The sequence below is a fragment of the Myotis lucifugus genome, unplaced genomic scaffold (assembly GCF_000147115.1).
Source record: "Myotis lucifugus unplaced genomic scaffold, Myoluc2.0 scaffold_109, whole genome shotgun sequence".
Lineage (NCBI taxonomy): Eukaryota > Metazoa > Chordata > Mammalia > Chiroptera > Vespertilionidae > Myotis > Myotis lucifugus.
This window is the reverse complement of record NW_005871157.1, coordinates 2,824,104-2,850,410: the sequence shown is the minus strand read 5'-3', so window position 1 is coordinate 2,850,410 and position 26,307 is coordinate 2,824,104. Positions and strand designations below refer to the sequence as shown.

Here is a 26,307-nt window from a genome sequence, read left to right as displayed (position 1 = left end):
GCCATCCTGCCCGCTCGGCCCGGCGCGGCGCGGCGCCCTGGGGCAGTTTCGGGACGCGGTCGGGAGCCTACCGCGCCGCTCTGGAACGCCGCCGCCGGCACCTGCGCCTTCCCGGGCACCGGCCCCTCGCGGCCGCCTGCAGCTCTGGGTTCGGTTTGCTAAAGTAACGGGGCGAAGACAAGCAAACCGAGAGACCCCCAGCGCCATGCGGGGCTGCCGAGGGGGGTCCGGGAAGGAGCCGGTTCCGGGAGGCGGGGCTAGAATTCTGGCCCCGCCTTAGTCATTTCTGACCTCTTGTGAGTCGGCTTCCTTACCAATAAAACAGCTTAATAATACCTCCCCGAGCGTATTTCACAGGGTTGTGAGAATCAAAGTATGCACGAGGACACCTTTTAAATCGCAGTACACACACACACACACACACACACACACACACACACACAAATAATAATAATAATAATAATAATAATAATAATAAATTGCAGTACACATGTGACAGTTGACTTTCTCTGACCCCTTCTGATTATTAAAAACCTGCTTCCATATGTGGGTTTTTTTTAGATGTAATACCAATGTTTTGTGAAAAAAATTTTTCTCTTAAACCTGATTTCACATGCATTTAGTTACATAGTATTCCAATGGAGTGTATACCGTTCATTTAATAGATTTTAAATACTTACAATGAGCCAGGCACGAAGAATTAGATTCAGGCTGAGGAAAGAGTGAAGAAATAAAATGGAGTCGCTATGTCAAGCTGCTAAATTATAAAAATCAAGTAGGCTAAGGCAAAGGAAGCAATTCTCTTCTTGCTTTAACTAGCCTGGGAACTTAACCTTTGGCATCTTTCAGTTGTGCAGCAATGGCTGGAAATACCCAAATTCCACAAACCTCTGAAGGGCTTAAGAATGTTCATGTGCTGCTGGACTGGTGAGCATCGACCCAGAAACCAAGAGGTCATTGGTTCAATTCCTGTCAGGGCATATGCTTGGGTTGCAAGCTCAATTCCCAATAAGGGGCATGCAGGAGGCAACCAGTTGTATCTCTCTCACGTCGATGTTTCCCTTTCTCTCTTTCCCTCCCTCCCGTCTTTCTACTCTCTCTAAAAATCAATGGAAAAAGATATTCTCAGATGAGGATTAACAACAACAGAAAAAGAATGGATAGTATTTCTGAGTGACAGAGATTGGGGGGTGGGGGGATGGGGAGGTGGGGATGAGGAGAAGCATTTCCACCAGGACCTAACAACATGAACTAAAGTATTAAGGTGAGAAAATGCATATTGAGGAGACAGTAAGTATTTTATTTGGCTGGACCTAGGTTTTATCTAGAAGAATAACAGTAATGAGACCAGACCCTTGGTTTCAGCCACATTGTGGAAGGCCTTTATGAATGTCAAGAGTGAAGATAGATCTGGCAATAGCATTGGAAACCGACTGGACAGGGGAGAGTTGTAACAGAGAATCCTGTTAGAAGGATATTGGAATAATCCAGTGCTATGGTCAGAATGTGTCCCCACAAAATTCATATGTGGAAATCCTAACTCCTAATGTGATAATATTTAGAGGTGGGCTTTGATCCAGTCCTCATGAATAGGATTAGTGCCTTTATAATAAAAAAAGACCCTAGGGAGATCCCTGCCACATCCCCCTTTTGAGGACACCGACAAGTTAGTAAATCTGCATCCTGTAGGAGGGCTTCGACCATGCTGCACTCTGCTCTTAGACTCCCAGCCTCCAGAACTGTGAGAAATAAATTTCTGTTCTTTATGTGCCACTCAGTCTGTCATACTTTGTCTTAGTAGCTTGAACAGACTAAGCCATCCAGGTAGTGAGAGGAAAATGGAGGAAGAAGGAAGATGGGAGAATATGACACTGAAATTAGAAAGGAAGAATCAGATGTAAAATTGTAAATACAGAACCTACAGAATTTGACAGCTGACTGGGAGGAAAATAGTTAAAAGCTATTATTAGCCCAGCTGCGGTGGCTGTGGTTGAGCATCAACCTATGAACCAGGAGGTCATGGTTCGATTCCCGTTCAGGACTCAGCAAACTAGATTTTATTCTCCTGGGTAGCTCAATTGGTTAGAGATCCCAATACATCATGGTTGCAGGTTTGATCCCCAATCAGAGCACATACAAAAAATCAACCAGAATAAAAGATGAAAAAAAAGAGAAAAAATCAACCAATAAATGCATAAATAAGTGGAACAACAAAAATCAATATCTCTCTGTCTCTCTAAAAATCAATAAAATAAGTAAAAATGAAAAATATTAAAATGTACACTCTATTTGACCTGATATTTCTACATGTATAGCTAATCCTAAGGAAAAATATGGATGTTTACAGAGATTTACCAATAAGTAAGGTTATTAAAGCAAAGTTTATAATAGGAGAAAACTAGAAACTACAGTAAATTGTCCACAATATGTCTTAAAAATAGAATGGCACAGCCATATATGGGAATAACATGCAGTAATCTTAAGTAATATTGAAGAAAAATAGCATGTTAACATGTTAATGAGTATTTTCTAAAACTAGAGTATAGTGCATTTTACACACACACACACACAAACACACACACACACGCACAGAAAAAAAATGCCTGGAAGCATATATACCAAACTATTAATTATGGTTATCTTGGGATAGTGAGATTATATGAGATTATGGTTATTTATGTTCGCTTTGCTTATCCATATTTCTGAGTTTTCAATAATGACCATGTAAAGAGAAAAATAACCATTTTTTTTTGAGTTAGCAAAATTTTCTATAGGGGACAGTAAATACTTTAGGCTTTCTGGGCCAGACTGTTTTATTGCAACTATGCAACTCTACCGTTACACAAAAGAATGAGGTGGCAGGGTTCCAAAAAAAACTTTATAAACATGAAATTGGAAGTTCATGTATTATGAAATGTTTTTCTTTTGACTTATTCAACCAGGTAAAAGCTGTTCTTAGCCTGAAGGCTGTACAAAACAGGCAACAGGTGGATTTGGGGGCCATATTTTGCTAACCCCTGTTTGAGAATAACTATTCTTTTCTTGCACAACTCATGTTCCTTCAGTGCTGAATTATCTTGATTTTTCTGTTTGGTTTTCCAAGTTCTTATCACTAACTCAAACTTGTTACCAGTTGTCGAAACCTCTAGTTGGTACTTTTAAACCCTTCAAATATTGTGTCATTTTTATTTCTCAGAAGTGGCCTCTTTTCAGAGTTTTCTGACTTCTCACCTGGCCTGTTTGATCACCATGTCTGCTACACAGTTGTTATCCTGGTATCTGCTTTCACTCTGTGCCTAGGAATTCCTTTTACCTTTCAGCTCTGTTAATAATACATTGTTTTATGTATTTCTTGTACTGAATTCACCTGCAATTTTATTACAAGTTTTGTTTAACCTTTTATCCAAAGAGCCTACATAGAATACATAGATGGTTGACAGGCTTCACTGACAGGTGCTCAAACCATTATAGATCCATCTTGGGTCCTCTTTTCAAAATTTACTCCGATCCTGGACAAATACATTTGTTCATGTTTATTTAATGTTCACCAAATCACTGAACCCCAGGATTGATGCAGTCTACTGCAAACGGGGTCCTGTAACTCCTTCTATTACAGGATAATGAGAAGCTAGGAAAATTCCAGGGCAAGAGGAATAGGGAAACTGAGACAAGAAAATTAAACAAGACCAAGATCTCATCTTTTCCAACCAAGGATGCTTGAGAACAAATGACTAATGCCTCTCCTCCCTAACCAAAGAATGCAGGAAAGAAGGGGGAGTTTTAATGCCTCTTCTCCCTAACCACAGAATACACAGTGTAAATCACCCTGGAACTGCTAAGGAAGGAGGGGGCAGGGGGAAAGAAAGAAGGGAGAGATTTATCTCAAAGAAGTCAGTCGTTTTGGGGAAGGAGGAGAGAAGATGTGTTCATCACATTGTTTAAACCGAGAAGCCAGCAGTCTTGGGGCTTGTTAAAAAATAAAATTGCCAAATTCTTCTCATAAATTCTGGGAAAACCATAAAAAAGTAAAAGGGAGACCTTAATCTGTACCAAGATATTCAACAGAGAAATTTAAAAACCAATAGACAGAAGGGAGTATAACCCCTTAAATCTCCACCAGGCTCACTTCTCAGAGTAGCTGGGAAGTCGGTCTGTGCTTTCATAAGCCAGAAGTATGATAGATTTGCTTGCCTTGCTTCTTTAATAAATTTAGTAAATTTGCTTTACTACAACGCAATCAGCTAGGGTCACTCTTTGAATTCCTTCCTACGAGACAGACATGAACCGAGGAGGGGACAGCCCTCTCCCTTCAACTCAGGGGGCTGTCTAATATCTTTTTTGGTGTTTCTGGTGCCTATAACACTTCCACAGACATGGTGAAAGAATCTACTTTGTCCCTCTGCAAACTAGATTTTATTCTCCTGGTAGGTTGAACTACTCCCTGAATGTCTAAACAAAGTTCCTTCCATTGAACATTCAGTCTCATTCCTTTTTAGTTGTATGTATCTTGATTCACATCCTGACTCTTGCCTCCTACTTGTGTTATCTTTGGCAAGTTCTTTATCTGTCTAACCCTCTTTTTCTACACCCTCCACCAGAGCTGAAATGCTGTGGTTGATCACCTGCAAATGTTACCTGTTCAAAGTTTGTGGGCCAATATTCAATACATCGAAATTTAGAGTAAGGAAAGGTTTATTGATCAAGAAGGCCCAACTCAAGCAGATGGGGTGCCTTATAGCTTTTGAAAATCCATCTTAAGAGAGCCCAGAATTCAGGCATCTTTTATATCAAGGGAAAGGAGGAGAGTAAGGCAAAAGTGGGTGGGGTTGTAGACAGCTAGGCGATGGCAGGGATCCAAGGAAGAGGGAAATTTCTAAATCTCTGTTTCCAGTTGGCACATTAATCCCGCCCCCCCCTTCCCCAACCCTCCCCACCCCCCACCCCCCACACACACACTGATCTGGGTCCAATCTAGAAGATCCTGTAAATCTTTGATAAGCAGGCTAGAATTTAGAGAGAGAGAGCAAACATTTTACTAATTACACAAGGACAGAATATTCTGACCAGCTGTGGCCTTAAATGAAACCTTTGGCTCCAGGGCTAAGTATGAACCCAAGATCACAGTCTATTTATGACCTCTAACCCAAGTCTGATTCAATTTGAATCAGAAATGACTCCTCAATTGTGGAAATTCTTATCTCTAAAATTAAGCTAATCCCAACAAACCTAGGTTTGCAAGCCAACCCCAGAAATAAAACCTCTGAACCTAGGCCTGATTCTTCATAAACTGGTCCTGAAGGCTCCAGCCTTAACTACTTCATCACATTCTCAGGACTTTCCTTGTTCTAACATAGGCTGATTCCCACCACAGCTGTGGAATGACCTTAGTCCAAGACTGGCAACTCCTGTTGTAATGGGGACCACCCACTTCATATCCACCTGCTTCTCAGCTCAATATGGGAGCCTCTTTCTTCAAGTACAATCTGTCCCCACAGATTCCAGTCAAGGGCACATACCTTGGTTGCAGGCTAGAGTGCATGCAGAGACAACCAATCAATGTGTCTCTCTCACATCCATGTTTCTCTCGGTGTGTCTCTCCCTTTCCCTTCCACTCTCTCTAAAAATCAATGGGAAAATATCCTTGGGTGAAGATTAACAAAAAAAAATTTTTTTAAATAAGAAACTAGCACTCTTGTGACAGGTCCTTATAAGTAGCAGGAGTAGAAACTGAGAGGGAATTAGAGCCAGAAGATGAGGATAGTGGTACTATTCTATATTTTCTTTTTTGTTTGTTTCTTCTTTAAAATGTATATTACTTTCAGTAAGCATAAAACTCATGTTTATATTGTTTTGTTTTCTAAAATAATGATGAAATTCGGAGTGTCTCCCCATATGAGGAGTCTGGACTAACTTTTCCACCAAATACCCCAAAACAAGCAATCATCAATCAAATCAGTAAACATTCCCTATACTGTGTATATCTTTCCAAATTTGCAGAGGGTACACAGGATTTGTTTCTGAACGTGTTCCATATTTACACCTGTATTCCAACACCGCAACATTCAAGTCGCTGCCATTTTAAAGTCATATCCAAGGACTTCCCGATATCTACATATCCAACAAGCCAAAGATTAAGCAAAATAAAACAAAAAGTCCCTAATGTTGAAAAGGAAGGCAATGTATATTTTAAGAATACGTTTTTGTTGACGTTTTAAAGAGAAGGGAAGGGATGGAGAGAGAGACAGAGAAACATTGATGTGAGAGAGAAACATTGATCAGTTGCCTCCTGTATGCACCCTGACCCCTCTGGTGATTGAACCTGCAACCTAGGTATGTGCCCTGACTGGGAATCGAACTGGCAATCTTTTGGCACATGGATGACACTCCAACCAACTGAGCCGCACCGACCAGGGCAGGAAATATTTCTTGACAAGGAATATGCCAGGCCCAACTGAGACAATCCAGGAACTCTAGTCAATGAAGACACACACACTGCGCTGCAGCAGTGAGCAGGTCTCCTCGGGAACCACTGCCCTCGTCTTCCTGGACAAAAGGTCCAAGCTCTCTGGCCTCGATGCCGACTTCCTGAGTTTCTTGGCAGCATTTTCAGTTCCAGAAAAATGCGCTTTCAGAAGAGCCTGCTTAAACCTTTCTTTCCCATTGTTGCTGGCCCGTTCCTCTCCCTCCCAGCAGTAGTGGCATAGCCGTCCCCTCTGCACACTCTCTAGGGGCGGCTCTCAGCCCTGGCAGTGCCTCCTGCTGCTGCCCCTGCCTGCCCCAGGCCAGCTCTGCCTTCCAGGGCCTGACCATGTGGCACCATCCACGCTAGAGCTGGGGCAGGAGAGGAGCCACTTGCCTTCAGCTCTGATTTCTGCTGCTGCCGCCATTCCTGCCACCCCCTCCAGCCCCGCACCGCCCCCCCCTCCCCCCGCTTCTGGCACAGGCCCTGGCCCACGTCCTGCCCTCCAGCCCTGGAGATCTTCCCTGCTGGTTCCCTCTGCTTTAGGGAAAGCCCGCATGTCCCCACCAGCCTCCGGAGCTTCTGGCCCTCCCATCCACAGGCAGAGGCTGGAAACATGCAGTGCCGTTTGCTGTGGGAGTCAACTTGGGGGAGGGGGGGACGACGGACATTGAGGTCTGGAGAGCCTGACTTGCCCAACATGATAGGGGGAGTTCCAGCCAAAAGAAAGACACCAACCAGTGTTCACTAATTTGCGTTTGCTCTGCCTCCTCGGGGAGCACCTCTGAGCAAAAGCCCCAGAGCTTCACTGATGTTCTTGGGGTGGGATGGTTGTCTAAGAGTGGAACCTGCCCCTCCTCTTCTGGCCACGCCCCTCTCGAAGCCCCTTCCAGTTGGTGGTGGGAGGCTTGGCCTCCATGGGTAAACAGCGTGTTTTCTTTTGTCATTCTGTCATACCCTTGATGTGATGATACCCTCTGAACATTGGGTATCAGAATGTTAGGAACCGGTGCTGGTGAGCTGGTGCGTGGGGTGGGAGTGGTCCTGGGTGGCCAGCACAGAGACAGAGTTCTAAAGTAAATGACCTCAAGCCAAATTCCAGGGTGCCAAGGACTACTGGGTTTGGACATTAATGCTTAGTGAAAGACATGGGAGTTGAGTTGGGCAGAGAGGGCAGAGCCAGGACTAACAGAGGAAGACCAGAGACCTAAGAGGGGAACCCGCCCCTCCTCTGCTGGTTGGGATTCAGTAGAGGCTGAACTTCTGTATATTGTCTCTATTCAGGTATGAATCAGGAGCTCTGGATAAATAATAACCCTTTCCACCCAACTGGCACTAGAGGTATGTGAGGAGAGACTGGAGCTCTCCTGTCAGGAATACTGTTAATGGGACTAAGGCATCTGTTATGGAGGACTAGGAGGAAAAGCGTCATCTACCCTCATCAGTAAATGGGAATCTGTGAATTTAACTGACAAAAGATAGATTGACAGGAGAAAAGGAATACAAGTTTACAATTTTTTTTTATATGAGCAGGAGTTCTCAACAAAGAAGTAACCAGACATAACTAAAAGCAGCAGTTAGACTAGTGAGCTTATATATATACCCTTCTCAACAAAGGTTTGGGCTTAAAGGGCGGTCAATTGTGGGGAAGTAACTAGGAAATCTATGGGGGAACTAAAGGAAGAGTTGTGGGGGTTTTTGTACTTTGCTAGGCCCTCAATTTTCTTTTTTGTTATTATGATGATGAAAAACATACAACATACAATTTTCCATCTTTTTTTCATTATAGTTCACATTCAATATTATTCTGTATTAGTTTCAGGTGCACAACATAGTGGTTAGACAATCATATACTTTATAGAGTGGTCCCCCTATTATTTCAAGTACCCCTGGGCCCATACATAGCTATTACAATATTATTTGTTTTGTTTTTTAAGTAAGGTTCATCTTATGCAGGCTCATCTTGGTGCTGGCTCTCTGTCTTCTGTGATAAGGGTCACTCTCCACATCCTGGTCCAGGAAAGGGAGGGAGGAAATGTATGCCCTGCTTTTAGGCAGATAAGCAGAGAGAAACCTTTCTGTATCTGTTGATTATTAATTGCCTTCAGCTAGAAATAATCCTTCTGCCAAAGCGGCATATTTTGGGGTGGCATATCGTGATCACCTTCATGGATCCTATTTTCTAATAATAACTTATTTTACTCAAAACTACACATGCACTCAGTTTAAGGAAGTGGTATTTCATTCACTACATTTGCCACTAAGAAAATGTTTACTACTCAGAAAATGTTGGGTTCCAAGTGTTCCTCATTCAAATCTTTCAGAGGAGACTTTCAGTTCTAGAGCTCAGTTCTTTGTTATTGACTGCCATATTTCTCTTGACATGCCAATGGTGATAGAATGGGGCTTTCAGGATTAAGTGATATCCTATAACTCCCTCTAAGGTACTAGCCTTCTTTCACAGCAACCACAAGGAATGCCCTCAAGGACTTTCATTCATACTCACAGACCCCATCCTGCCACAACTGTATCACAATTTTGGTTAGGACAGTATTCAAAGTTCATGTCAGTGTGACTATGCCATCTCTATTTAGAGCAGAATTGTATTATATTATATTCTAGGGAAGACAAACTTTTTCTGTAAAAGGGCAGATAGTATATAGTTCAGACTTTGTGGGCCATCTGGTCTCTGCAGCAAGTACTCAGCTAAAAGCAGCCAGAGAAAAGTGGCAGTATTACAAAAAAAAAAAAAAATTTAGTTACAGACCTGAAATTTGAATTTCAAATAACTTTCGCATTTCACAGATTATTTATTTTTATTTTTCCAACTATTTAAAACCATTCTTAGATTAGAAGGTACAAAAATAAGTATTAGAAATTAAGATACCTAGGAATAAACTTAACTAAGGAGGTAAAAGACCTCTATTCAGAAAACTACAGGACGTTGAAAAAAGAGATAGAGGAAGACATAAACAGATGGAAGAACATACCGTGTTCATGGATTGGTAGAATCAACATCATTAAAATGTCCATACTACCCAAAGCAATCTATAGATTCAATGCACTCCCCATTAAAATACCAACAGCGTATTTCACAGACCTAGAACGAACTCTCCAAAAATTCATATGGAATAAAAAAAGACCCCGAATAGCTGCAGCAATCCTGAGAAAGAAGAAAGTAGGAGGGATCTCAATACCAGATATCAAGCTATATTACAAAGCCACTGTTCTCAAAACTGCCTGGTACTGGCACAAGAACAGACATATAGACCAATGAAACCGAAGAGAGAACCCAGAAATCGACCCAAGCCATTATGCTCAATTCATATTTGACAAAGGAGGCAAGAACATACAATGGAGTCAAGACAGTCTCTTCAATAAATGGTGTTGGGAAAATTGGAGAGATACATGCAAAAAAATAAAACTAGACCACCAACTTACACCATACACAAAAATAAACTCAAAATGGATAAAGGACTTAAACGTAAGATGGGAAATCATAAAAATATTAGAGGAATCCACAGGCAGCAAAATCGCAGACATATGCCAAAGCAATATCTTCACCGATACAGCTCCTAGGACAATGGAAACTAAAGAGAAAATAAACAAATGGGACTACATCAAAATAAAAAGCTTCTGTACAGCAAAAGAAACCATCAACAAAACAACAAGAAAGCCCACTGCACGGGAGAACATATTTGCCAACGTTACATCGGATAAGGGTTTAATCTCCAACATTTACAGGGAATTCATACAACTTAACAAAGGGAAGATAAACAATCCAATCAAAAAATGGACAACAGACCTAAATAGACACTTTTCGAAAGAGGACATAAAGAAGGCCAAGAGACATATGAAAACATGCTCAAAGTCACTAATCATCCGAGAGATGCAAATCAAAACAACAATGAGGTACCATCTCACACCTGTCAGAATGGCTATCATCAACAAATCAACAAATGACAAGTGCTGGCGAGGATGCGGAGAAAAAGGAACCCTCGTGCACAGAGGGTGGGAATGCAGACTGGTGCAGCCACTGTGGAGAACAGTATTGAGTTTCCTCAAAAAACTAAAAATGGAATTTCCATTTGACCCAGTGATTCCACTTCTAGGAATATACCCCAAGAAACCAGAAACACCAATCAGAAAGGATATATGCACCCCTATGTTCATAGCAGCACAATTTACAATAGCTAAGATTTGGAAACAGCCTAAGTGCCCATCAACAGATGAATGGATTAAAAAATTGTGGCACATCTACACAATGGAATACTACACTGCTGTAAAAAGGAAGGAACTCCTACCATTTCCAACAGCTTGGATAGCACTGGAGAGCATTATGCTAAGCGAAATAAGTCAGAGAAAGATAAATATCACATGATCTCACTCATTTGTGGATTATAATGAACAACATAAACTGATGAACAAAAATAGATCCAGAGACAGAGAAGCATTGAGCAGATGCTCAAACCTCAGAGGGAAGGTAGGGGAGGTTGGGGGTGAGGGGGAGAGATCAACCAAAGGACTTGTATGTGCACATATAAGCATAACCAATGGACACAGACACCAGGGGGGTGAGGGCAAGAACGGGAGTGGGGTGAGGGGGGCAATGGAGGGATAAGGACACATATGTAATACCTTAATCAATAAAGAAAAAAATAAGTATTGGACCAACCATAGTTTTCTGACCTCTAGTATAAGCTTTTAGTAAGTTATTGCCTCAAATATCTTTATCTCATCCAATTATTGTGAACTGCCATGAACAAAAAGGTGTATTTTATTATATGGAGGTAATCACATTCTAAGATAAATTATTTTGAACTTCAAAACATAAAGCCCAGCCTGGATGGATATCTAAGTGGTTAGAGCATCATTTCAATACGCCAATGTTGCAGGTTCGATCCCCAGTCAGGGCACATACAAAAATCAACCAATGAATGCATAAATAAGTGGAACAACAAATCAATGTCTGTCTATCTCTCTCCATTCCTTTATTTCTAAAAATCAATAAATTAAAACACACACACACAAAGCCCATATTTGAATGCAGTATTTGGGGAAATAATTAGTATTCAATCACTACTAGATCCATTAAGGAAAAACCTACAGTGAACCCAGAAAATCGTTAACAGTTTACTCTTTTTTTTTAAAATATATTTTTTATTGATTTCAGAGAGGAAGGGAGAGGAAGAGACAGAAACATCAATGATGAGAGAGAACCATTGATCGGCTGCTTCCTGCACGCCCCTTATTGGGGATTGAGCCCCATCCCGGGAATGTGCCCTGACCTGGAATCAAACTGTGACCTCCTGATTCATAGGTTGATGCTCAACCACTGAGCAACGCCAGCCAGGCAACAGTTTACTCTTAAAAGTTACGGAAAATTTTGGTGTAGCCAACCAATACAAAAACAAACAAAAAAACTCCACACAAAACAACTCTGATTTATGTTAATAAGTTATGGGATAAGACCATTGCAATTCAAAATTATATTTAATTTTAAAACATATTTGTACCCTCAAAAAAAAGATTTTCATATATATTGGTTTATTAGTAAATTAGGTGCCTAGAAAAGGATTGAATAAGTTAAATGACATGGAATAAAATAAATTATTATATCCTTGCCTTTATAATTACTATATTTTGGTGTACAGTAGTCCCTGATATTGTTAAAGTATGTCACTTAATTTGTTTTAGTTTTGCTGCCTTTTTACTAATGTGACAAACATGTATGTCTGTGTATTTACAACAGGAATAAGATCTTTGAGTAAAATTTCCCAACTGAGTCATGTTTTTTGTAAGTGTGAAAATAAGTAAGCAATGTTACATTCCCTTTCTCTTCTTTCTTCCTCATCATGTTAAGGGCTTATCTTTGCAATTTTCACTACTTTTCCTTTATTCCCTTCTTCATTTCACTCTCATCTGCTCATTGCCTCTTATCTTCATCTCTTGACTAGGACATTAGACTCTTCTATAACCCAACTCCACTTGCCTTTCCACTGAGGTCACAAATGTTTTGTGTGTGTGTGTTTTCATGCTTTATCTCCATTTCTTTCACTCAGTTCTTCCTTTATTCTTTGTTCCTCTCCCAAAATAACTGTTTTCCTGGGGGGGGGGGGCGGGGGGGCGATATAGGGTTAAGCCTCAGACTGACCTGTTAGCAAAATCACAAACAAGTCTTCTTCCGAGTCTTAAACAACCCAATCCGAGAGGTGGCCGCTGATTTACACACGCTGTCATTTAAAAAATAAAAATGGGGGAATTTGCCGGAAGCCGAACCACCCTTGCTGCTTGACACAGTCGCTGCAGGGAAGAAACATCTGCACAGCTTATGTTTCAAGGGACCTGGCGTATATGGCATATGGTTTGCTCCCCCTCTTAGCGCTATGTGTTTTAAACAGGACCACCTCCCCGAGAAAGGTTGTTTCCCCAGGTGAGGATTTTTCCCTGGAGTTAGGGATTAACAGGACTAAGGAAGAGAATGAATCAGTAAATCTCCCTAGTGTTACAGAAATACCATGTACTACTTATGAAGAACTTGGACTAAGACTGTTGGCAATAAATTTGGGACTTGTTGGGCCACATCCCCAGGGGCCTGCCCACCAGGGAAAGCACCAAAGCCTATACCCCTGGAGACCCACCGACACAGGGAAGTCCCAGGGAAGGCAAGCAGCGAGGCTGGGAGGGCATAACCTTTACTGGGTAGGATAATCTCCTTCAGTCACTTCCTTGTAGCCTATCAGTAGAGCAGTGACCTTGGAATAGCCCTTATAATGGAAACACAGAGATTAACCTAGATAAGATTAAAATCAACAGAACTAGATAGAGACAGGATTTTTGGCAAAGGTCAGATAAGAAACAAGGAACTGCAGAATGTTACCCAAAACATACCATGATGTGATTATAGAGGCATGCTTATAGGATCAAATGGTATAAATGTAATAGGAGAATAAAGGGAGAACCTAGCTATGATGACCACCTGAACGCTGCCTCCACGTCCTTCCTTCTTCGCCGACTCCGTCCACACCTTTGCGAACCCCTGGACCTGCTGGGGCAGGACCCCAACAGTTTTCAACTTTTTCATTCTTGTAATCTCCTTACCCACTGTTATCTCTAAAGAACTAGTCCAATTTCATAAATGCCAAGCTGGTTAAGGCCTTCATTCAGACTGCACTGCAGCTCTGCCTCTCTCTCAGCTCAATCATGTTTCCTTCCCTTTCTTTCCCTTCTACAGGGAAAGAAACTCTCCCTAATAAACCTGTATGCTAAACTCTGCTTCAGAATCAGCTTCTTTTGAAACCCAACCTCTAACATGTACATCCCAGCATCTGTTAAACTAATGCCACTAAAAGGTAATCTGATAAGAGGTTATCCTCTCCAAACACAAATTGTATTTTTTAAAGTATATTTTTATTGATTTCAGAGAGGAAGGGAAAGGGAGAGAGAGATAAACATCAATGATGAGAAATAATCATGGATCGGCTGCCTCCTGCACACCCCACACTGGGGATCAAGCCCGCAACCCGGGCATGTGCCCTGACTGTGACTCGAACCCTGACCTCCTGGTTCATAGGTCAATGCTCAACCACTGAGCCACACTGGATGGGCAACACAAATTGTATTTTAATAAGTTCTCAAAGTGAAAACTCTCCCTAGGAAGGAGTCTCTAACAATGAAATAAATACAAGTGCTAGCCTCTAATGTGGCTTTGGAGATCAATACACATTTTGTGAATTGATTTTTAAAGACTATTTTAAGAACCATTTATAAATTTCAATTATAATAATTTGTGTGTGTAGTATTTTAGTCTTTTTTGAGGTTGTTGTTTTTCCAGGAATACTGGACATCCATGATCTAGTAGGCAGCTACCATTTTCTATGAATACAAAGTGGTGACAGAATTCCTATTATCATAAAGCTCATAGTCTAACAGGTTCAACAGGCATCTAAATAATTAAAAGTGCAATGAAAGCGCAGAGGGAACGATTCTGCCTATTGGAGAATGAGAGAACCATATAAACTGACCTCTAAAGAATAAACAGAAAGTTCTTTATAGAGAGAGATGTGGAAGTGGGGGAGGGGGCTCTCTAGGCCAAGGGACTATATGGTATAGGTGACAGATATAGTTTAGATAGTTTAAGTGGGGTGGCAAGAGACATTAGACTAGCAAAAGTTGTTTCAAACCAGATTGAGAAGGGCTTTGAATGCCATGCTTAAGGGTTAAAAGTTATCTTATAAAGCAGCCATCTAATATATTTAGGTAAGAGTCACATGATCAGATTTACGTTTAAGAATAATTTTGGCAGGAAAATAGAGGATGAGTATGAGCAAGAGAGTAGAAATAGGGAAACCAATAAGGGTTACTCTTTCTAAATGGATGTGGAATATCAAGGATTTGTACCAGGCAGGAAGAATCATGTAGTGTCACATGAGAAAATAACCCCAAGAAAGAGGTCAGTTAAAATGGAATCAGTCACAGGTTCTCATTAGGATCCCTTGGGAGACTTTTTTTTTTAAAGGATACTCAGGTCTCACCTCTTTCTAATTAAATCAGAATCACTAGAGTGACACCAGGCATTGGAATTTTTAAAAAGTTATCAGACGATTCTAATATGTAATCAGAGTTGAAAACCTCCAGCACAACCCATAAATGAGGAGTCTAAAGAAAACAGTTCTGAGCATGGCTATCTCAATGGACTGTGTCATTCTTCTGGGGCACTGAGAAAGCTGATTAATGTATATTATTTGTTGATAACACTTTAAACAGAAAATGGCACCTCCAGCATATTTATTCACAAAGTTTATTCACAAAGTTTACTGTGAACTGATACTAATTAAAAAAAGAAGTATGTCTTTGCATAAGAATCAAACAAATTCATAATCCTGTTCTAAACTAGGACTACCCATACCTTGCTCTAAATCAGAAAAGAGCAATAATTGATAAGTTAATATCTGTTTTGTTTGGTTAATGACCTATAAAATGTCTATTATAAATGTACTAGGATGTTAAATGTATGCCAGATATATGATGAATATTTTAATTTATTTAGCAATAGACATTTATACTGCAACATACAAAACGGTAAAAGAGACAAAAAAAATTTTTTATAGTTGGCAGGAGAGTGAAATGGTTAAAGGCATACATTTTGAAGCCAGACAGACCTAGGTTTTGAGTCTAGGTTTCTGTCACTTGGTAATTGCGGTTCTTTGAACAAGCAATCTCACATGCTCAAGCTATAATTTCCTTGTCTGTACGATGGTAATAGGAACTACATCACAGGATTGTTTTGTGAGTTATACTTTAAAATGTATCTAAAGTCCTTAAGATAGTAGTTGACAGTTCTATGTATACATCTTGGTTCTTGTACTCAAGGAACTACAAAAATAAGACAGGCCAAGACAAGCTGTAATATAAGGCAGTGTTATCTTATAAATAACTAGAGGCCCGGTGCACAAAAATTTGTGCACTCAGGGGGGCGGGAGGAGGGGGGGTCCCCCAGCCTGGCCAGTGCCCTCTCGCAGTCTGGGACCCCTCGGGAGATAACGACCTGCTGGCTTAGGCCTGCTTCCGGGTGGCAGAGGGCAAGCCCAATCCCTAAGTGCAGCCCCTGGTCAGGCTCAGAGCAGGGCCAACTGGGGAGTTGGGGCGCCGCCCCGTCATGCACAGAGCAGGGCGGATCAGGAGGTTGCGATGCCACCCTCAGTCATGCTCAGGGTGAGGCCGATTGGGGGGTTGGGGCACCGCCCCCTGTCACACTCAAGGCAGGGTCAATGGGGAGGTTGCGGCGCCACCCCCTGTCACGCACAGAGCAGGGCCGATCAGGGGTTTGGTGTGCTGCACCCTGTCAAACACAGAGCCGCAGGGCAATCAGGGGATTGGGGAGCTCCCCCCTATCAGGCATAGAGCAGGGCCCGTGGGGCGGGGGGTTGGGGCACCGCACCCTGTCACACACAGAGCAGGGCCGATCAGGGGGTTGGGGAGCTCCCCCCTGTCACTTACAGAGTAGGGCCGATAGGGGAGTTGGGGCACCGCCCCCTGTCACACACAGAGCAGGGCGAACCAGGGGGTTGGGGCGCTGCACCCTGTCACACTCAGGGCAGGGCCAATGGGGAGGTTATGGCTCTACCCTGTCACACACAGAGCAAGGCCTGTGGAGGGGGGTTGGGGCGCCATCCTCTATCACCCACGGAGCAGGGCCAATCAGGGGGATGGGGCGCCACCGCTGTCACACTCAGGGCTGGGCCGATGGAGAGGTTATGGCTCTACCCTGTCACACACAGAGCAGGGCCGATCAGGGGGTTGGTGTGCTGCACCCTGTCAAACACAGAGCCGCAGGGCAATCAGGGGATTGGGGAGCTCCCCCCTATCAGGCACAGAGCAGGGCTGATCAGGGGGTTGAGGCGCCTTCCCCTGTCATGAACAGAGCAGGGCAGATAGGGAGGTTGTGGCCCCGCCCCCTGTCACACACAGAGCCGCAGGGCGATCAGGGGGTTTGGGCGCTGCCCCTTGTCACACTGATCCCGGTGTCGGGAGCCTCGCTGCTCCGCTGATCCCGGTGCCGGGAGGCATATTACCCTTTTACTATATAGGATAGAGGCCTGGTGCACGGGTAGGGGCCGGCTGGTTTGCCCTGAAGGGTGTCCTGGATCAGGGTGGGGGTCCCCACTGGGGTGCCTGGCCAGTCTGGGTGAGGGGCTGAGGGCTGTTTTCCAGAAGCGAGTGACTGAAGCTTCCAACTGCTCCTTGTTTTCTTTTTTTGTTTTTTTTTTTAATTCTGGGCCAGCTTTAGCTCTGAGGCCTCACCGCTGAAAACATCGATACAATGTTGCTAAAGCCCAGCTGAATGAAAGCCAGTTTCTGGGGTTTTGTTTATCTTCTTATTTGCAACATAGTACATAGTTTCTTAGAGTTGTAGCTCAGAGGCCGGCAAGTGAGGCGGGGAACGTTGGAGTCCGCAGCAAGCAAGCCTCCCTGTTCGCTTCAGTGCCTGGCTGCCGGCCGCCATCTTGGCTGACAGTTAATTTGCATATACTCACTGATTAACCAATGAAAAGGGTAGCGGTCGTACGCTAATTACCATGTTTCTCTTTTATTAGTGTAGATGATGTAATAGTTAATGCATCAGTTAGAAATCTTTCAGTTTCAAAAAATAAAAACCACCTCTAGCTATCTTAAGAAAAGAGGGTATCTACTGAAAGGATATCAGGGATCCATAGATTCTGCAGGAAGCTGAGGACAGGCTTAGAAAGAAACACTTAGAAACCCAAGGAACTGCAGATGACCAAAAACCTGGAGGCACAATTGTTTTTTAGCATGAATAGGCTGAATGAAAATTGCTGCCTGAGGATACTAAGCAGAAATGAAATCTAACCATGTGTTTGGGGATACTGTCACCCTGAAATAAGACTTCCCACAATGGAAAGACCTACTCCACTAAATTGAGAAGCTGCCACCAGGTGCAGGACAGCCAGAAAAAAACCTACAAAAATGTTCATCCTGAATACTAGCAGTCATTGTACTGAACAATACCAGGCATTTAGGGCTTCAGGTGGTATCTCATTAATCCTCACAACCATCATGAGGAAAATAGTCTTAATACCATGTCTATTTTTATAGATGAGAAAACCAAATCTCTGTGAGGTTAATTCGCCTAAGGTTCCACAATCAACAAGTGGTAAAAAAGAAATTCAAATCCAGAAAGTCTGATTCCAGAGGTTAGGTATACAGCTATTAGTTCCTCCAAGAGGAGGGGAAAGATCACACCACATCTGGCTAGATAAGGAAATACATTATCAAGAAGGCTTTTTGAATTGGATAGATTGGGTGGGTATCTATCTAGGCACTAGATATTTATCTATCTTTAAAAAATGGGTAGATTTAAAAAACTTACACAATAAATACAAGAAAAACTAGACAATACAGTTAAGTAGAAAGTAGAAAGTAATTTCTGTGATTTTGCAACCTAAGGATAACCAAGAGCAATATTTTGGTAATTAATATTCTTGGAATAGTCTTTGGGATTTTATCCTTTGATCTATCCTATGTTGCAGACATTTCTTCCCAGGTTTTGTTTACTTTTTAACTTTGTGTAGTTTAAATATCTAGGCACATTTTTGTCTTACAAAAACAGAACCATACTATTTTTGTTATTTATTCATTGAGGGGGGGGGAGGAAGGGAGGGAGGAAGGGTAACAGGGAAGGAAGAGAGTAAATGAGAGGAAAGAAGGGAGGTTGATTTTTTTAAATTGACTTTATTTTATTTTTTAGAGAGGGAGAGAGGAAGAGAAAGGGAGAGAGAAATATTGCTGTGAGAAACATTGATCTGCTGCCTCCTGCAGGTGCCCAACCAGGGATGAAGCCCTGCAACCCAGGCATGTGCCCTGACCAGAATCAAACTGGCGACCTCCTGGTGCCTGGGAGGACATTTAACCAAATGAGCTACATTGGCCAGGGCTCGCTGGCTGATTCTTATATATGCCCTGACCAGGGATCATATTCCAACCTTGGCATACTGGGACAGCACTCTTAACCAACTTAGCTACCCAGCCAGGGCAGAACCATACTGTTTTAGTTAACTTGTTTTTTCTACCCAACAAGATATAGTATCTTCCCAAGTCACTAAGAATGTCTCTACAACAGTGGCTTTCAAATTGTATGGTCTTAGGATTATTTTATACTCTTTAAAAATATTTTTTTATTGATTTCAGAGAGGGAGATAGAGATAGAAACATCAATGATGAGAGAATCATTGATTGGCTGCCTCCTGCACGTCCCACACTGGGTGTCGAGCCCGCAACCTGGGCATATGCCCTGACCAGGAATCGAACCATGACCTTCTGACTCATAGGATGATGCTTGATCACTGAGCCATGGCGGCTGGGCTATACTTTACTTTTGTTTATATTCACTTTACTTTTATTTTTTTAGTACCTCACCCTTAAATTCATTAAAAATCATTTTTATGATTTGAAGATCTGACTTAATCTAATGCCAAAGAGTTAATTCTTTATTATTTTCTAAATGGAGCTTTATTATTTTCCCCTTTATTAAAAAATCACATTTTAAAATGATGTTTTGCAAACAACTTAAAACTACAGATGAAGCTAAAGTAGCTCTTGACCGCCTTACTCTTCTTCCGGTTTTCAGAGCAAACTACCATTTGTTCTCTTCCCTTTCAGGGTGTTTCCTTCGCATTTAAATTGATGTAAGCCTAAATATAAGGTTTGTGGCTACTTGACTGTTTTTCCTCCTCCTCCCTTGTTATCTTGATCTTTCTACATAGATCTACCTTGTTCTTTTTAAGAGATGCACGGTGTTCCATAACGCAGATTACCATGTTAATTTTATCTTCCCTCCACCGATGAATAGGTTCCCAATTTTTCGCTATTTCTTCACCACCACGCCCCAAAAACGCTGGGGCCTGAGCTTTATTGTGCGCATGCGCAAGTGCCCACGGGTTACCTTCCCAAAGACGCGATGGCTTTGAGTCCTTTTTCATTTTGATGGGCTCCCGGGAACCGCGACAGGTGCGTTGAGAGACAACACACACCTGCACCAACGACCCGGCCAGGAGACCCTGGCCCCGGCTTTTTTTGTCCCTTTCACAACGGACGCCGATTTATTTTATTTAATTATTATTTTTTTTTTTACCTCGTAGATGCATGCAACAGTTCCCAGCACCGAAACCAGACACACAACCTTCAGCCACCGAGCTCTACGACTAAGAAAGTAGGGAAGGCAGACCCTCGCGCCCCGAGAACCGTGACGCCTGCTTCCGGGAAGCGCACCGGAAGCCGCCGTTCGGTTCTGCGTCAAATTCGACTCCAGGGGCCGTCGTAAAAGTGTCGTCCCGCGCCGCTGGAACCGGCCACAGGTCTCCGCTCGCCCCCGGCCGGGGGTCTGCAGCTGCAGGCGTCAGTTCCCCGCAAGATGGCGGACGAGGAGGCCAGGGGTGTGGAGAGGATGGAAGTCGGCCCGGACTTGCCCCAGACCCCGCAGGGACTGGCATCTGTAAGTCCTCGTGGGCCAGTGCCTTTTGTACCCCCCGTGCCTCCCTGCGGCGCTTCGGAGGATGTGGGGGCTGCACCGCTCATGGCGGCTCCGGGGAGGGGGAGTCGTCGGGATGGATGTGGCAGGCAGCCACCCAATACAAAGTCATCCCTCGCCCACCTTCCTGCTGGCCGGGTCCGCGGAGTAGAATGCCCTTGTCATTTATTAGCGGTGACGAGCTTCAGCATGTCTCCCGTCCCGACGGGGAGGGAACTGGTGATGGTGGTAGCTGGTCTGTGGCTTCGGGGGTTGCAGCGGGCTGGGAGGAAGAGCCATTTTCCCGTAGACGCAGCGTTCACTCCCTTGACGGCTGGAATCCGGGTGCAGCACCTGCTGTTGGGTTGATAGCTGACGGGGCGGGGACCGACTGGGTCAGGGTGTGCAGCCCCTGTCCGCTCAGGTCAGCACTGGGCTGCAGGGAAAGATACCAGGTGTAGCAATTGGAGTCCTTGGGCTCCGGATCTGGGGAACCCCGGGCCTCATCCTCAGTGGAGGAGCCCGTCTTCCGTAGCTGCTTTTGCAAGGTGGAAAAGAGGCTTACTTCCAGACATTTCCAGCCAGAGAAATACCATGAATGAATATCGGGATCTATAGGTGGAAAGAATGGGAAGGCAGGGGAGAGTGAGCAAATTGGAGCTCGTCGCCTGGCTGCAGAGAGAAAGCTGACAGAGGTTAGGGTAAGAGGCAACATAAGGTAATATTCTGGATGTCTAGTGGGGAGATACGTAGGGAATATTCAAATAATTGGTTGTGGCATGATGTTTGTTGACTTTTATCAGGTGGTGTTTCTTCTTGCATGCAGAAAAGTGTAGGCTATACACCTCTTCCTGCAGTTTCTTTGGTTTGTAGTTTTAGTGGAAGCTTTCTTGGAGTCTTTTAATACCGCAGACACTTGAGCATTGTTTTATGAGAGAACAGAGTGAACTCCAGAAATAAGAGTCTACCCCAGGGACTGGCCAGTTTGGCTGGGAGATAGAAGCCAGGTAGGGAGGGAGTTGGAATAAGGGTTGGGCCACCCAGCTATGGCAGTGCTTGCAGCTACCCCCTACCCCCAATAGTAATTCAACCTCACCTCACTGCTGGCATGGAAGGAGGGAGCATCTGTCTGAGATAATAAGCAATGAGAAGAGGGGAAAAGTTTGGAAGCAGTTGTCAACATCTGGTTTCAATGGTAGCTTGTGCTTTGTACATCTTAGAGGTAATGGAGAAACTGCGTGCTGTGGGCAGAAGCGTTACTGTAATTTTGTATTGCTAAAGATGACGAGTGTTTATTTAAAGCTTTGATGTATTCCTTCCAAGTAGTATAGTAAAATCTCATCAACCTGGACTTCACTTATTTGGGATTGGAGATAATGGTACAGGAATCGAGCTAGAATTACGTTGCAAACTCTTACTTCAAGAAATGTTAGATTTCATTGTAAGGCTTTGGATTTTGCAAAGGAGCAGGTAGATTCCAAGAGAGGTGCAAAAGCTTCCGGGAAGTCACAGCCCAGTGGCACAGGTAAGACAAGCGCTCAAATGATTTTAATACAAGATAGGGTGATATAAGTGGATGAAGACTTGTGACTGTTAAGCCTCATGATCACTTTTTTTGGCTTGGATTTCTCTACTTGAGGATCCCAGATAGCATCTTACTTTCCTATTATTTTTAAATCTACTATCTTTAATTTTATCCTAACTGGAGTAAGATTCTGGCTTTCCAGATTACTTCTTCTTTGCTCTGAAGCAAAACAAGCTCAAAGATTCTTTGACATTTGAATAGTTTGTATTTTAAATCAACATTGGGAGGCAGGTAAAACAAAAATAATAAATATGGGAGTGTAGCAGAGGTTTAAGAACTCTTACCAACTCCACGAGAGTTTTGTTTGTGGTTATAGTTCTTGCTATCCTTAAATCAAACTTCCTTCTTAGTTCCTTGGTCATTTTTCTGTCATGTTGCTATCAACATGTATGAAGGCTATCAAATTCTTAATATCACCTAACACAATTACAGTGAGATATAAAAGCCATTGCTTGAGAATGATTAGGGTAATTGATTCTGTAGATCAGCATGCCCTACTAATTTTGAAGTCCTGGTCTTGTGGGCCACACATTGAGTAAGACTAAGCTAGACATTTGGAAGTTCTCAGTACAGACTTGACATTGTGGGGAGGGATAAGATCTTTGAGGAGGAAAGTGTGTGTGTTTGTGTATATGCGTATATAGGAACATACATACAGAGAAAGAGACGGACGGACGTGGAGTAAGAGAGGGTAAAGGGGGAGAGAGAGAGAAGGAGGCGGAACAGGAATGGTTGAATTTCAGGGGCAGAAGATGGAGGAAAAACCAGGAAATGACCTAGAAAGGGAGTAGCCAAGCAGGAATGAGGTAAGAGTAGCGTAGTGTCATAGAGTGTAGTGTCTAGAAGAGGGTGGTTTACTAGGTCCAGGAAGATGAGGACTGAGAAAAATTGGAAATTCAGATAGTATATGGGGTGGTTTAACACAGCTTTCACCTTCTGTCTTCTTCAGCTGGACTTTCATAAGTCCATCTCAGAAGATTTTCCTGGCGTGGTACTTTTCTTTTTCCTGTCTACACCCTCTGCCTATGTGATTTATTTTGTTCTATGGCTATAAATACCATCTGTATGCATTCAGTTCCCAAATTTAGGTCATCTCACTTCTGAGCTCCAGAATCACAAATCCAGCTACCTACTTGACATATCCACTTGGATGTCTAAGTGTTTCAAATAGGGGAGCAATTAGGAAGCCACTGCAGTGACTTATCCAAGCCATAGGTGATGGTGGCTTGTACGAGAGAGATCACTGGAGATGGAAAGCAGAGGTTGGATTTGAGAGAGAATTTGGAAGTATGGCAGAAACAAAAAGATTTGCTTGTGGATTGAGCATGAGGCAAGAGGGAAGAAACAGATGACATCTGGATCCCCAGTGTTTGGCTTAAGCATTCATGGCCATGGTTGTGTCATATACTGAGGAATGACCAGATTTTGGGAGGGGGAAACAGGGAGGCAGATCAAGAGTTTTGTTATTCCTGTCTCAGTAGATGACACTTCCATAATAGCTCTTGAACACAAACAATTCTGTGTCTCCACTCCACCTCTCTAGTCATAGTTACCATCTATTGCTAGGCAACTGCAGTGGCCTCCTAACTGGCTTCATTGCTTCCATTTTGTCCTGTTCCAGTCCATTCTCCTCTTAGCAACCAGAGTAAATCTTTTTAAGACTAAATCATATTCATGTCAGTTTCCTGCCTAAATTCTTTGGTGATTTTCCATTGTATTTGGAATAAAATCTAAATGCATTACAAGTCATTCAAGATCCTGCCTGATCAGGCCTCCACATGTCCTCTAATTTCTTGTTAGTTTCTTCTCTCAATTTTAGCCACCCTGGCCTGTTAGTTTCTAAAACAAGCCCATGCTGTATCTTGCTTCAGGGCCTATGCCTTTGCTTGCTGTTTTTTTGCCCCCTCCTTACAGTATTTTTCTTCTGTTTTTTCTTGATACCCTGTCTAAAAGATGGGTTCCTCTTACTCTTTGTCAAAGTATCCTGTTTATTTCTTCCACTGTACTTATTACAATCTGTAATTACTGTATTGTCTTTATTTACTTATTTAAATGTCTGTCTTTCCTGCCAGAATGTAAGCTCCATGAAGGCAAGGATTATGTCTCACTGTATACTGATATATACCAGTATGTGCTTGATATAGCAGACATTTACATACTCTTAGTGAATAAATGAGGATCAACATTAGTGATTTATTTTAGCAAGAATGATAGTGATTGGGGGAAGGAGGACAGAAATAGGGAGCATATTGGGGTAATGGCTAACCTTGGAGTCCAGACTGAACAGGGAGCTAAGGAAAGCAAAGGGAATTGGTGGGATTTAAGGTATTAAAGTTATGATGTTGACATAAATTGAAGGACTGAACGTTATGGTCAGAAAGAGGAAATTTGGAGTTTTAGAACATGGAGGCACATCAGGTGCTTGTGATGGCAGAGCCAGGTTTAGATGTGCTTCTATGTTCCTATAGCATCCTTTCATACTCTTGTATATAGCATATCTCAGGCTCTACTCATAAATACCTATTTACTGTCTATCTTTTGTTCTAGATAATAAACTCCTTGATAATACAAACTGTTTCCTGTTCACATCAGTATCTCCACTACCTACAACATTACTTCAGAATTGTTATTGAATATATGAATGAATGAATGAATGAATGAATGAATGAGGAGACACTAGCTGAGGTAGAGTGGAGGTGAAGGAAATAGGAGTTGAGAAGGTTAAGAGTTTATAAGGCTAAAAAGTTTAAAATTGAATAGGGAGGATTTAAAAAATATTTTTTTATTGATTTTTTTTTTTTTTTTTTTTTACAGAGAATGGAAGGGAGAGGGATAGAGAAATAGAAACATAGATGAGAGAGAAACACACCTCCTACTGGGGATCGAGCCTGAAACCTGGGTATGTGCCCTGACCAGGAATCAAACCGAACTGGTGACCTCCTGGTTCATGGGTTGATGCTCAACCACTGAGAAACACCAGCTGGGTATTGTTTTACTTACTTATTTATTGATTTATCCTCTCCCGAGGATATTTTTTTTTCATTGCTTTTTAGAGAGAGTGGAAAGGGAGGGAAGGGGAGAGAGACAGAAGGGAGAGAGAGAGAACATTGATGTGAGAGAGCCATGTTGATTGGTTGCCACCTGCACATACAAGTGCATATGCAACTGGGGACTGGGGATAAAAACTGCATCCTAGGTACATGCCCTTGACCAGGAATTGAACCCGAGACCCTTTGGTGCTCAGGCTGATGCTCTATCCACTGAGCCATGCTGGCAGGGCAAATAGGATGGAGATATATATATATATATATATCTACACTAATAAAAGAGAAACATGGTAATTAGCGTACGACCGCTACCCTTCCCATTGGCTAATCAGCATATCCTTATGCAAATTAACTGTCAGCCAAGATGGTGGCCGGCAGCCATGCACTGAAGCGAGCAGGGAGGCTTGCTTGCTCCAGTGATGGCGAACTCCAACGTTCCCCGCCTGCCTTGCCAGCCTCTGAGCTGGCAGTTTGAAACTTTGTAACAAATATAGGAGCTAAACAAAACCCCAGAAACCAGCTGACTGAAAGCCGGGCTTCAGCTAGCCGGACCGCAACATTGTATCAAATACAGAAGGTAAAGGCCAGAAACCTGCTTTCAGCAGCGAGGCCTCAGAGCTAAAGCTGGCCCAGAATAGAAAAAAGAAAAGAAAAAAAGGAGCAGTTTGGAGCTTCAGTCACCCGCCAGCCTGAAAACAGCCCTCAGCCCCTCACCCAGACTGGCCAGGCACCCCAGTGGGGACCCCCACCCTGATCCAGGACACCCTTCAGGGCAAACCAGCCGGCCCCCACCTGTGCACCAGGCCTCTATCCTATATAGTAAAAGGGTAATATGCCTCCCGGCACCGGGATCAGCGGAGCCGCTAGGCCTTCCGGCACCGGGATCAGTGTGACAGGGGGCAGCGCCCAAACCCCCTGATCACCCTGCGGCTCTGTGTGTGACAGGGGACGGGGCCACAACCTCCCTATCTGCCCTGCTCTGTTCATGATAGGGGAAGGTGCCCCAACCCCCTGATCGGCCCTGCTCTGTGCGTGACAGGGGGTGGCGCCGCAACCTCCCCATTGACCCTGCCTTGAGTGTGACAGGGGGCGGTGCCCCAACCCCCCAATCGGCCCTACCCTGAGCGTGACTGAGGGTGGCATCGCAACCTTCCGATCGGCCCTGCTCTGTGCATGACAGGGGGCGGCG

At 43.2% G+C, this 26,307-nt stretch overlaps 2 protein-coding genes across 12 annotated transcripts in view; one reads left to right on the top strand and one right to left on the bottom strand.

Moving 5' to 3' along the window:
- The window catches only part of TMEM62 (transmembrane protein 62), a 62,672-nt gene extending 42,357 nt beyond the window's left edge, over positions 1–20,315 (bottom strand). For 3 of the 11 annotated variants that reach the window (XM_023757538.1, XM_023757541.1, XM_023757544.1), the window contains exon 1: positions 72–257. In XM_023757538.1, the coding sequence (XP_023613306.1) occupies positions 72–207 (136 nt within the window). In that variant the 5' untranslated portion in view covers positions 208–257. Of the gene's footprint in view, positions 1–71; positions 260–20,111 lie in introns of those variants that run through there. The other 8 variants (XM_023757540.1, XM_023757545.1, XM_023757543.1 and 5 more) reach the window with 7 other exon arrangements.
- A 27-nt stretch (positions 20,316–20,342) lies between these two features.
- Positions 20,343–26,307, top strand: part of UBR1 (ubiquitin protein ligase E3 component n-recognin 1) — a 150,601-nt gene continuing 144,636 nt past the window's right edge. The window contains 1 exon segment of the mRNA XM_014459411.2: positions 20,343–20,471. Coding sequence (XP_014314897.1) covers positions 20,391–20,471 — 81 coding nt within the window. The 5' untranslated portion in view covers positions 20,343–20,390.